General features: G+C 36.0%; 1 protein-coding gene across 1 annotated transcript in view; it reads left to right on the top strand.

Moving 5' to 3' along the window:
- Positions 1-13440, top strand: part of LOC132097017 (uncharacterized) — a 43701-nt gene that overhangs the window by 1960 nt on the left and 28301 nt on the right. The window contains exon 2 of the mRNA XM_059502678.1: positions 513-542. Coding sequence (XP_059358661.1) covers positions 513-542 — 30 coding nt within the window. The remainder of the gene's footprint in view (positions 1-512; positions 543-13440) is intronic.

The raw sequence follows: 13440 nt of genomic DNA, 5'->3' as shown, positions 1-13440 counted from the left end.
CTGAGGTCACAGCACAACCTTGAACTGGTTTTAATTGTTTTGTTTGTAAAGAGTGAACACTGGCATTAAACATCAGCAGGAGTTTTTTTTAATGGTAGAGAACCATATGGCTGGCTAGTAGATCAAACAAAGTCATGTATTTATTAAGACATTTATGACCAAACAAAAATTGCACAAGAAACAGTAGCTTTAAACAAGCACCATGGGTTAGAGTTTTCTCTTTCATGTTTATTTGGTAGCATTACTTTTAACTAAAATACCTGTTTAACCTCATAAGAAGTCATGATATTAAAGGTGAGGGCCATGCGCTAAGAAAATCTTGTTTACCTCACCCTAATTAAACATTAAATATGATTGTTCCAGTAATACTGTACCAGTTCCCTGTTGTTTGCATTAATGTCAACAGTTTGCCGTAAGGCTAATGCCTCGGTTTTGTACAGAATTGTTGGTAGTTTAATTCACGACACACCTTGAAATGTTGTTGTATATGTTTCCTTTTTGTTTGTCTCCAGAGATTAAGACCGTCGCCAGTTCTTCCCCGGGTAAGCTCAGTCTCTCTTTTGAGTTTGATGAACCTGACTGTTCTCTTCAAATCTCATATCAACAGAAAAACACACATAGCAAAACCAAATGTTGCCATAATTCCCATTCAGTTCATTTAGATTATTTAACCACTGATGCAGTGAGAGCTTATTATCCAATACTCTTAGATCTGTCATTTTCCATTGAATGCAATGATTCATTAATTTGAATTGAATCCCACTAAGCGTCTTTCAGCCAAAGGGTTTGATGTAATCATCAGTGAGGAGCAAGCATGCACCATTGGGACATACTGTACTTCTCCTCACATGCTGCCAACAGCTTATCTGCATTCACCCCTCTAGAGACTGTGCCTTAACTTGTCGGTTGTTGCTAAGGAGTTGTGCAATGCATTGAAGTCTAGTGTCTGCAGATGGTTGGTGCACTTTCCTGACACCATGAACTGAAGATTTGCGGTGTGTTGTGTTGCTCTGATCAGGTCTGAACAGGCATGAAAATGATGTTGGTTTTAGGCAGTGTTGCCTCTTATTTAATAGAATGATTAGTCCTGATAGTTTATCACTCCTCCCTACAGCAGTAGCTGTTGATTCCTGTCATATAATTTGTTCACTTCCTTTCTTTTATTGAAATGTTAACTAATTATTGCATAATATTTTTCACTCATTATGAATTATATATTAATAGGAGACTCAGACAGTCATTGTGAATGTTTGCTTGCAGGTGCTTGTTAGTTTTTGCATTGACAAGGTTTTATAGGCACTGATGATCATTTTAAGTCTGAACTATGATTATGTTATGAGGTAAGTTAAAACATCCAGCAGAAGGGTTATTTTGATTGGCCCTTTTGTGTTCACTTCTTTACTAAAGTTATGCAAGGCAGAATAAGACAGAACTTGATGCATGGAATAGCCTTTGGATGAATTCAGACTGGATTACAGACATCTTGCATCATATTATTAGCATTAGGAAACCCCGTTTAGAGTCACATAAGACCCTTAATCCTCTCCAGAGTTATTATTTAAAAGAAACTCTAAAATATACTGCTAGTATTTAGTCCTCACATTTTGATATTAGATATTAGATTTTTGTTTTTAAAATGAACAGTTTATTGAGCTTTAAGACAAAAAAAAAGTTTGCATGTGTGTTTTTTGTTGTGTATTACATTTAATACTTCAGCTCATATAGCTCATAATAATATGATATATGAAAATATGAAACTCATACTTGAAGAGGAAAAAACACTGATCAAAATATGCAATTTAGTCTTTTTGATATATATATATATATATATGTATATATATGTATATGTATATGTTTATATATATATATATATATATATATATATATGTATATATATATATATATATATATATATGTGTGTATATATGTATATATATATATATATATATATGTGTATATATATGTGTGTGTATATATATATATAATTATTATTATTATTATTTTTTTTTACTTCGGGGGTCAAAACATAATGCAATGCAGAGATTTATAAATAAATGTTCCTCAAAAGCCTGTTGTATCATATTTGATACAGGTATTTACATTTAACAACAGAAGATAATCAAATTAAAGTTGCTTTAGTCCAAGTATTCATTATCATATTAAAAGACCTTTTACCTGCCAATTAGGTATAAATACTATATCATTCAGAGTGCATAAAGCAGACTGTGCACGGCAGGTTCTTCAGCAAAGTTTTGATCATGCTGGTAATTTAGATGCATTATAAATGTATGAATCAAATATGATGCATTAGGCTTTGTATGTTGGGATAAGCGTATATATCATTGCAGAACTGACAGGTGTGAATTTAACCCATTTATCCTGGCAGATTTGCTGTTCTTCTGGTTGGTTTAGTAGAGAAGGATTAGTCACACTTCTTGATGCTGTGTTGTGTAAAATCTGTGCAGCATATATTGATTTGATTGTTGTGTCATTTAACCATAAAATCTTACATTTTGAGCTCTGTTATAGTTAATGGTTCTCTTGAATGCCATAGACTATTTCAGTTATTTGAGTGATGGCCTCTATTGTGCCACCCACTTTTAAAGGCCAGTGTTATGCAGAGCTCTTGATATGGTTGACTGCTGCACCTTTACTACATTCCCCACTACTGCACTTTGTATATCTCACAAAAAGATCTTGGCCTTGCTGTGCTTCTCTCACAGATCTGCTTATTCACACTGAGAGTGTGAGGCACAACCTTTCAGTCATTGTCTGGGTGATTTATGTAGCTTTCTGTTGTTGATAGCTGAGCCAACAGTCCCTTTTGGAACATTCAGACTTGCTTTGGCTGTACCTCTGAATTTCTTTGGAATGAGGTTTCATCTAAACACCAATAAAGCAGTGAAGAAAAGAAAAACTTTAAGCAAGATCACAGAAACACCACCGTTCACAAGTTTGAGATTGGTATGATTTTGTAATGTTTATTAAAGAAGTCTCTTATGCTCAAGAAAGGCTGCATTCATTTGCTCAAAAATGCAGTAAATCAGTCATATATTATGAAATAGTATTACATTTGTCTATTTAATATATTTTAAAATATTTCATATTTAATTGATTATATTGGCTGAGCTGAATTTTCATTTATGATTATTATTATTATCAGTAATCACAACAATATATATATATGTAGGATTCTTTGATGCATATAAAAAAAACTGAATTTATTTGTTTATTTACAATAATATATATTAGCGGTGCATACAAATAAAAGTATCACAAGAAATACATTTGTAATTTAGTAAAATATGAAAATTAACTTCTAATTATACTATTATATATAGTTTTGTGTAATTACACATTTATGTCTTTTTTTAATGCATACTTAAATAATAAAACATACTATATAGAACAAATTAGGCAACTTTAAAGTGAAGGTAAAAGCAGTTGCCTTTAATGAAAAGGATTTTGCAGAGGATGAAATACTGGTAGAATTTCATGCTTTTCCAGCTCAGCTCTTATCATGTCTCAGCTTGTACCTATTTTACAGTAATAATAATGTCAGCTGTGTCACTTAAATCATCTTCTGGGTGTTTAGCCTTTATTACAGTTGAGACTTCCTTTGAAACTTCCTTTAAAATGTATCTGAGTGTATAAGATGTTGACGTTATTGCTTTAACTTTTTACAAATGCATGTTTGTATATTTATATATATCAGTCTAATGGTTCCATCTCCACACCGTTTGCTCTCATTTGAGATTTATGAAAATCAGGGTTATTTATAGTGTATGTAACAAAGTATTTGCATGCTTTAAACGGTGCACCATTATATTCAGCAAGCCTAGTGATGTATTCTTGGTTTTCTGGTCACATGCTCCTCTGAAGTATGCTTTGAAGGGTTGTGCCCTACAGGCAATGCAAGTTAGAGGCATGAGTTACAATGCCACAAACATGCAAATAATGCTACATCAGTCATAAACTCCCACATTAGTTCTAATAATAACAAATAATCTTCTTGTTTGTGGACCGGAGGAAAAATCTGTCACAACGATCATGACCCAGAGCTGAACCTCAGAGTTGGCTTTAGACTGTTGCATTGGCTGTGGTAAACTCTCTTGTGGTGAGCGTATGATAGCAGCGGACTGCCAGGGTAAACTTCACCCTGGGTAAAGTTCTCTGGATACACGCTCCATAATTACTCTACTTTAGACAATGGGTTAAACACTACTGTAATCACTAAAAATGTCTGGGAACCACAGAGATGTGAAAAGAGAGGCTAAAGAGAGTTGGCAGTACTTGTATTGTTTCTGTGCTTCGGATCTTTCTTCCGTGGATTAACTGTGTTTTTTCAGTGCATTTGAAGTTCAACTCATTTTTACGTTGCCCGTTAATCAGTCATGCATCGGAAAGAGCTCCTCATTATCATGTACCGCCCCGTTTGCATTGTGACCTCTTTCGGCTTCTGACTGACAACTTCCCTCTGTGCTCGCTCCCCCTCAACCCGCCCAACGCTGAATAACTGATTTTGATCACTCGCAGTAATAAAAGTCACATGCCTGCCTGGAACAATGGCCTTTCATTTGGTGGCTGCATTCATTATGACTATAATAAGTTAGTATTTAGCGCAAGATTGGTGCTTCATGCTAGGTGAGACAGAGGTAGAGTGAGAAAGAGAGAGAGCGACTATTATTCAGGGGTATTCGTTATGACTAAACAAAGAGATCTGGAAGTGCTTGCTTTTCTTTTCATTCCCTCTCCTCTTAGAATAAAGCGACTTCTCACGCACACTCTTCTTCTTTGGAGGTGGTTGCCGCAGGCGAAGGGCTGCAGGAGGTGTGCCAGATTTGTACTGGCAAGCTGTTTATTTATTTCCTTTCGCCTCAAAGCTCTAAAACCTGTTCAGGTGGACTACATAGAGTTCATTTATGAGTGCTGACCTGTGGATAAAGACTTTGTTGAGTCCTTATCAGATGAGTATAATTGGGCTTTAAAATGGCAATTGATGCTTCCTTCCTCTGATAATTGTTCGGTGATTCTCAGCCTGGGGGATAGTTGGAAAGATTTCAAATTTGTTAAACCTAGAAAACAGACAAAATTACTGAATTGCAAATGTAAACTTTAATAGTAATGATAATAATAATAACAAAAGACTGTCGGCCTGTGAATTAGTGGTGGGAATTTCTGCAGGTTATGTTGTTAGTGAATCAGTGAATCTTTCACCCAACCAATTCATTTAAAAAAATGCTTATTAATTCAGGAGCAAATTATGTAAACATCTTTATAGATGAGTCATTGAATTATTCATCTAACTGATTCATTTAAAACACTGATTATTTAAGCAACAAATCACTTAAATGTTTTTTTGAGTGAGTTATTGAATTATTCACTCAACCAGTTTGTTCAAATCTCTGATTCATTTTAGGAACGTCTCTACTGTGAACTGCTTGGAACAGTTGATTCTGCTTCGACTGGACTCTGGAAGTTAATCTATAGGAAAAAGTGGTTTGTCTTTGTTATTTTTAGTCAAAGTCTAAAAATTAGCTACCTCCACGATATGGAGTTTAGTATCGGATGATATGAGTTTGAGCAGAACCTTGAGTCTGCTGCGGACTAGAGTTGGTGTGGATGTGTGCAAAAATCAAGCCCCGCCCTCCATTTTTCTCACTTAATATTCATTTCACTTAAACTTCTGGGTGCAATTCCTGGATCACGCATACTTTAAAGGGAGAGGTCTGCCTAAAGGAAGCTTTGAGTTTGATTTTAGTTCAAAAGTAAATCATTGTACAGTGTGGATGAAAGGGAAATTTTGCATTAATGGGCTGTTGAGTTACCTAATAAGACAAAAACATCATTAATAAAACAGCAGATTTTTCTTTTTCTTTTATTTATTTCTTTAAAACATTCACTTGTTTGTGAAAATCTCATGAGGAAACGATGTCATGAAAACACACTGTTGTGAAAATAAAAGGAGCGCACCGACTTTACCTGTCAGACACTGAGAAATGATTAGCATCCTCTGGGCGAATAGGAGGAGGGAGTCCGCTCCCCTGTGATTGGTTCTCTCTCCCTCTCTTTATTCAGAAAGCCTCAATTTCTTAGCGGCATCAGGCTGTCCTGACTGGCCCTTTTCTCTTATTCCATTTTTCTTCCTCCCTCTTTCACTCTGTGTTTTGGGATGGGCTTCCTCCTCCTTTGTTTTCGTGTCACTGTTTGAGCCACAGGCTGTGGAGTGAGTGCACTGTGAGTCTCAGTGCTTGAGGAGCAGTCGGGGCGATGAATGGACTCTGGGAGCCAGTCTGGCTGAACTCAGATCAGCTTTCTGAGAAGAGTGGCTGTTAGGATGCCAAACAGAGGCTGTGGCCACAGAGACATGGCACAGGTATGTCTTGATGTAGATCTTGTTGTGGTCAGTTTAGCAGTCCATTATCTTTTTGAACATGAGATGACCTTATTGCAGTGTTTCTCTGGTTTCATTACTTTAAAAGTTCCACTGGTGCAGTCTTCGCAGTGCAGACACCTTCATAGGGGTCAAACACATAGTGCTTTGTTCAGCCATGTTATTTAACACCACACCGTAATGTAGCCACCAATGTGTTTCGTTTTACACTAATAGGTTGGGATTTATTTTGCCATTTTCTTTAGATGTTTTGATATAATACATCATATATAGAACCGTTATGGCAGTTGCGCTCTCCACTTTTATATTGTTAAGCCAATCATTTGTTGATGTATATGAGTATAGGCAATTTCACACTTGGATGGATAGTTTAGTAAAACTCCATTGTTTAGATGTGAAGCCTGTAATCTCAGGGATTCCATCACACAGCACTGATCTTGTGAACCCTTATTGTATACACTATTCAAACATTTTAGATTTAGTGTTTGTATTATCCTATACAATGCTGATGTTGTTCTGTGTTTTATACAATACTGACGTGGTTCTGTATTTACAAGTTGCATGCTACTTTTCTACATTTTTAAAAGTTTACTCTATTTGAATAAGAATTCAGCATGTGTTTTATCTAGGGAATTATAATGGAACACAATTAACTGGACAGTTAAGCATAATAAAATAAATGAGTGAATGCCACAAAAACATGGCCATTTCTTGCCAAAATCTGAAGAAAATAAAAAGTATTATATTTATTTCTGTTTTACATACTTTATGTAATATAAATATTTTTTATGTTTTTTTTGGGGGGTATTCTATAAAAAAGTTTCTGCATTGTGACATTATTTTTTATAACAATTACAAACATTTCCCCACCAAATCTTTATTATTATAATATGTGTATATTTTTAAAATGCATTACAATATTTATTTAGCATAAATTAAAATGTCAGCATGATTGTCACCAAAATTCCCAATTTAAGTAAGAAATTATGCATTTTTTAAATGCATTTTTTACATTACAGTAATAGTAATGAGCTATAGTATTTTTCATTACGGAAATGAGGAATTGACAGAAGTGAATCCAAAGGATGCGTTGCTGATGCTCTCCACGAGTTCCCTGTGATTGGCTGAATGCTGCACGTGTCACACGTTCAGGTGCATGCGCTCCAGAGTTAATCACAAACTCTGGTTCAAACTCTGTTTGAGTTGGTAGAGAAGGTTTATATCGAGCTTTGTGAGCCCAGTGAACCTGATCTTAAACATGTTGGCTTTATCAGGTTTTGTCAACTCAAAACTTACTCTGCAACTCTGAGTTTGTTCATCTCGCTTCGTCATGCTACAGGCCACAGGAATCTACTTAATAGTTCTAAACAGTCTACTTAATTGTGTTTATATATACAGTATATATTTTATTTTATTTGTATTTTTATTTGTTTTCATGAAATTCACCCAAAATATCTAAATATAGTAGCGATAGAACAAGCAGATTCAACAATATTTGTTACTTATTCTTGAAGCTGTTTTCTGCTTCATTTCTATTGGATTAGTTGGGTTGAAGCAGTAAATTAGAAATTCTTTATTTGTTCATGTCTTGCTGGGATGTCCTGATGGAGCCCCCTAGTTTTAGAATAATCTGTTGTGCCCCGTCACATGCTATTTTAAACTCCTGCCGAGTTCAGAGTTAAAGGGCAGTCAAACAAAGCAGCAGAAGTCACCATCCATCCATAAACCAACAGTCTCTATTAAATCACTGATTTAGTATCACAGCAGGTACAACTACAAGTGTTGAATAACACCGTTAGACAGTTTGAAAGTAAAACTGCATACTGATAGCTGGCACTTGTCAGAATCATAAACAAAGAAAGACAGAAGAGAGCAGAACAGCTTTTAGCCATAAATGTTTATAATGTCTTATACAGAACTTGTTTCAACATTTGTGTCTTCTCCGGTCCTTTGGGATGTAGCTGGATAGTGAGATATGAACAGCTCTGGAAAATATCTGTTGTGCTCATGCCGATGGAATTGTTGCTGTGTCAGGTACAGTAGTGTTCTGCAGCTGCTAGTGTCTGTCACGAAACAGCTGTTGTTTTTAGCATTGATATCATTTCTTCTTTTTCCTTTTTTTTGCAAATAGCCAATAATAAAAGTGCGTTGGGAGCGCGGTTCAGAATAACAAACAAGGCGTGGTATTGTGTGGGGGTCATGAATGTGTTTCATCTGTCCCAGAGGAAAAGAAATGTGGAACGTTCCGGTCTCGCCCTGTACTGCCTGCCAGCCCTCCGGCCCCCGTCTAGTCCTGACTTCTTCAGAGCCAGAGAAAAATCCTGGAGTGGGCCTGATTTACAGTAACAGTCCGTCAGGTTTTGCATAAGTTTGCTCACAAAAGCCTCTGTCCTCTGGTAGCCAACTGTCAACTGTGCTTTTCCCAGAGGAAAGGGGGAAAACAGCTCCTAAGGACACTGGAGATGAATGGTGCTGAATACTAAATAGTGTCCATAGTGTCCACAGTCTTGCCCAAGCATTCTCCCTGTCTTAAAATTGTAGGGTGGATGCTTTCCCATCCAGGATCTGAGGCTGAAGTATTTTTGCTTCTCCGGTCCATGCTGGTTTTTGCAACTTATACACATAGAGTAACTGGAATATGACATTGCCAGAAGCTTGTAGCTCATTTGTGGCTGCAGAAAGCTGGACAGGATGATTGGTTGCCTCAAACTTGCCTCTCCTTGCAGATCTGGACCACAAGCCTGGAGCGGCAGCCATGCCTTCTTTTGAGCCTTTATCCTGCTGTTGGTGTCCTGGTTGGACGGCTGTAATGGAGTTTGACCTTCTTTTCTGCAAAGTGTGTCAATCAGCCTTTCAATCGGTGATCAATATTATTAGATATTAATTTGCATTTGAACATATGTGTGGTATGTTTGTACAGTATTTTGATTCAGATTAATCTGTCACAAATTATACAATGACAGGTTGTGTGACTCTTACTGATGGCATCTTTAAAAACATGAAGAAAACTGCACTGGAAAAAAAAAAGGTGTACAGTAGAAATTCCTTTGAAACAATTATCCCTCATGAATCACTAAAGTTCACAATTAATTAAAGAAACAGCAAATAACACTGGATTAAACATGGAAATTTGAACTACTGACTGAAATACTCCAATTATGTTTGTTTTATTTACAACTTTTGTATAGTGTTTATACAGTAAAAACTACAGTATTCAATTCGAAACAATACTATAATAATACAATAAATAATACAAAATAATAATGTATTTATTTTTTACACAGTTTTATGTTTACATTTTTCCTTTAGCTGACTGGCTAACACTGGTACATTTACAGGAATGTTGATTCATGTGTGTTGTAAAAAAACAAAACAATACTGTAATTGTGATGTGAGTTACAGTACGTTCTGACTAGCGCATAACATCCCTTTGCAGTGATCATTGTCTTTGCAGATGTAAATTATAATGTTAAATTTATGTTGTGTATATATGAGTAATTTCATGTGTTTATATAGAGTGAATTTTAATCAGGCAGTTTCCTGATCTCAAAGCGGTTGCTGTGGGCCACATTATTTCAACAATATTCTTTATGGATTTTATTATTTTAAAGGATGTTGGTGCATTTTTAATGCCTTTTAAACCGTTTTTGTCTGCATGCTTTCATCAGCAGTGCTTTAATTAAAAATTGTCATATTTTAATCTATCAACAGCATTTTTGATGAGATTAATAATACGTGTGACCACAGTGTGTTTAGTGCAGTGGGTTATTGACTACAGAGATCAACAACACATCAACATTTCCTATTCTGCTTATGTGATGGTAATAATTGTACCTATTGTTTGACCTTATATGGTAATGCTACATTACAGTATTACATTTTAAGGACATTTTTGTTGCTTTTGTGTCGAGTTGCTGCTGGATGTGCAATGAAAGGTCCTGAAGCAAAACTGGTTGAGAGCCACTGCACTACACCCTAATGGCCTTAGAAAGTAAATAGTGGTGCTAGTTTGGTTTAATGTCAAGAATTCAAGTAATTTCCTGGGCTTTCCTTCTATATCAGCCTTCTGTCTGGAGTTATGCTAGCTTTTCATTGGTCCCTTGACCCTGTGTTCTTATTGGCAATCCTGCAGCTGTATGTAAGAGCGAGAACAGCACTTTTTCTAGTGTTCCAGACCTCTTGTCTTTTGTCCAACACTTTTGTTCAACAGTCTGATGGTTTGAGATCTTTCTTTCGTCGTTTCTTTATTCTCTTCTTCCCTCCCTGTGAGCTAACCATAGACTTGCACAGAAGTACACTCAGTACCTACATGACAGATATCATAGTACAACTAAAAAACGTGTCCAACTCCTTGGAGAGATTTCAGCCAACAAATGAAGCAGGGAATTGGTTGTCAGATGTTGCTGGGAGCTACTTTTGAGGGTTTCCAGAAATCCCATTTCTCATTCTGGACTTGTTTCTTTGTCTTGTCCTGTGTGTGTTAAGCCTGAAATGTTCTGTATGAAAATATGTTAAAAAGTTCACCCAAAAACTAAATTTCTAAAATTGTATTCTATTCTAAATTCTAAATTCTATTCTAAAACTGTAAGCAGGGGCGAAAATCTCCTCTAAATGTTTTTGGGGATAAACATAAAATTTCTCACGAGCAAGTTTTAAAGGGGACACCAATAAAATAGGCAAAATTGTACTTAAGGATATGTGTACAGAGAGGAAAGCCTTACTATTGCATGGAGACCGTTCCATGATCCTTCTTCTCAAAGTTTCTTTCTGGTTCAGTGAAAAAGCTGACTAAATTGACCAAAACATTCTTTAAAACATTTTTTGTTTTGTTTTTGAAGTTTACACAATCAAGCCACCAAAATACAATGGAATTTGAACCTAACTTCAACTTTTATTTATTTATATAGCACATTTAATAGCAATGTTGTTGCTTCACAGTTATAATTAAAACATGCATATATAAAAACATTTGCCATGCCTAGCAAAATGAAGGCATACACACTCTTAGACATACACCCTCACACAACTGTATAGTGAGATCGGTATAGACGTGAAAGAGAGGGGAAAAACAAAAAAATAATAATTTATTACGTCAATGACTGATTTGTTCAAAAAGTGGATTCACTCAGTTAGGAAACACCTTCTCCGTGTGTTTCTCAAAATTAGTGCCGTTACTGCTGTAGCTTAGTTTTCAACTTTTTTCGTTGGTGAAATAGTGCTAAAACAGGCAATATGGTGCCTAAAATGCACTAAATATTAACTTCTTCTTTATTAATTTTTTTATAAAAATCTAAATCACATTTGTTATGCTAATATCTGGAGAACAACTGAACTCTTAGTATGATGTTATATTAGATTAACTATATTAAATGAAATAAAGCGAGTAACCGACTAAATCAAAGTGAACGCGGGAAAATCTGAATGAGCACCCGCACTAATCTAATCTAACGTACAAGACTTGTATATGCATACACTATAGGTGTGTGTAAGATGTTATTAAACAAGCTAGGTAAACGCCTGTATAAAACAAGGGTAAACGTTATAATCGCTAATAGCGCAGACTACATCGGAGACAAAAGTAAATTGGTACACAATAATATTTTTTGGACACAATTTATTAATGACTCAGCATCATCTATATTAAAGAAAAATAATCACGTCATCCGATGTTTAAAGTAAATAAAGTAAGCTTGACTTATGGAGTTCCACAACTACTGAAACATGTTGTTTTCTCCCACCGGACGTTGTGTGTGTCGGTGGTGGTGAGATAAAAGGGGAGCAGGCAGTGGACCAAAGCAATGTGAGGCAAAGCAGGGGGAACTCGAGATGTTTAAAACTTTTTTTTGTTGTTGCTCCGTTTGCATTTGTATTGTTTTACTACTTGCACAATTAGTTTAACTATATATCATTATATTATTTACAATACACATATTTCAGTTATATTTTAGGGGGGGATAACCCTCAGATAGGGGGGGTCTGGACCCCCCCCCGACCACCCGGCGATTTCCGCCTATGACTGTAAGATATTTTTTTTGTTCTGCTGCACACGAAAGAAGGTATTTTGATAAAGGATATTTTTTTTTTATACATACAATAGATACATGATTTGAGGCAGAAAGAACAGTTAATTCAATAAAGCCCCTTTCACATTTTCACGTGATGATGCTAGTTATCGCGGGACTCTTTTACCCGCTGTTTTGAAGGAAGATCAACGTTCGCGACAAAAAAATATGTGCAAACTGTAATGAAGCAGAGATCAGTTAGTTCCTCACTCTCCGCGCTGACGCCGAGATTGTTCGCTTGCTTCAGTGAAAGTATAACGTGCCTAAAGTTTTCGCAGTGTGAAAGGGGCTTAAGTAGAGTTTTGGCAAGTGTAAAACAGCATTTTATGGGTATTTCTACACAGGTAAAAAGGAATGCATGAGCTAAATGACTTGATTTAATTCAATTTTCGGCATTACACCGGCTCAATATCTTGAGATCTGTCAGCCATCGGCGATGGAGGATGGCATCGTCTCTCGGCCTCACTCTAGATACAACTGAGGGTTTGGGTTTATATGAATGTATCTCTGAGTGGAACTGATCTTCAGAAAGGTTAAGATGGTATCTTTTTAGCTTGCCTCAGTAAAATGCATATTAAAGGGAATGTTGACCCAAAAATGTAAATTCTGTCATTCTGCCAGAAAGCGCTTGGATTTCATCAAAAATATCTTAATTTGTTTTACGGGTTTGGAACAACATGGGGGGGGGGGGGTGTTGGTAATTAATGACAGAATTTTTATTTTTTGGTGAACTATCCCTTTAATGTAGTATTTATAAGCACAACTACTTTTTTATTGTGGTAAGGAAGGAAACATGCTCCTCTCATTTTTACCTTAATTTCCCTTCCCCCTCTTCTCTAATGACCTGCACAGTGGCATGAGGGTGGGACAAAAACCTATTACTCAAATGAGATCACATCAATTAGCAACCGACAATGATCCAGTCAGTTGCCAGTTGACAAAATCAAGTCTCTCCCCACATTTTTTTATTGTTCGTGAAGCTAT

This window comes from Carassius carassius, chromosome 20 (genome assembly GCF_963082965.1).
Source record: "Carassius carassius chromosome 20, fCarCar2.1, whole genome shotgun sequence".
NCBI classification, from domain to species: Eukaryota; Metazoa; Chordata; class Actinopteri; order Cypriniformes; family Cyprinidae; genus Carassius; species Carassius carassius.
Note: the sequence above shows the minus strand (reverse complement) of the source record. Positions and strands in the feature narration are given on the sequence as shown.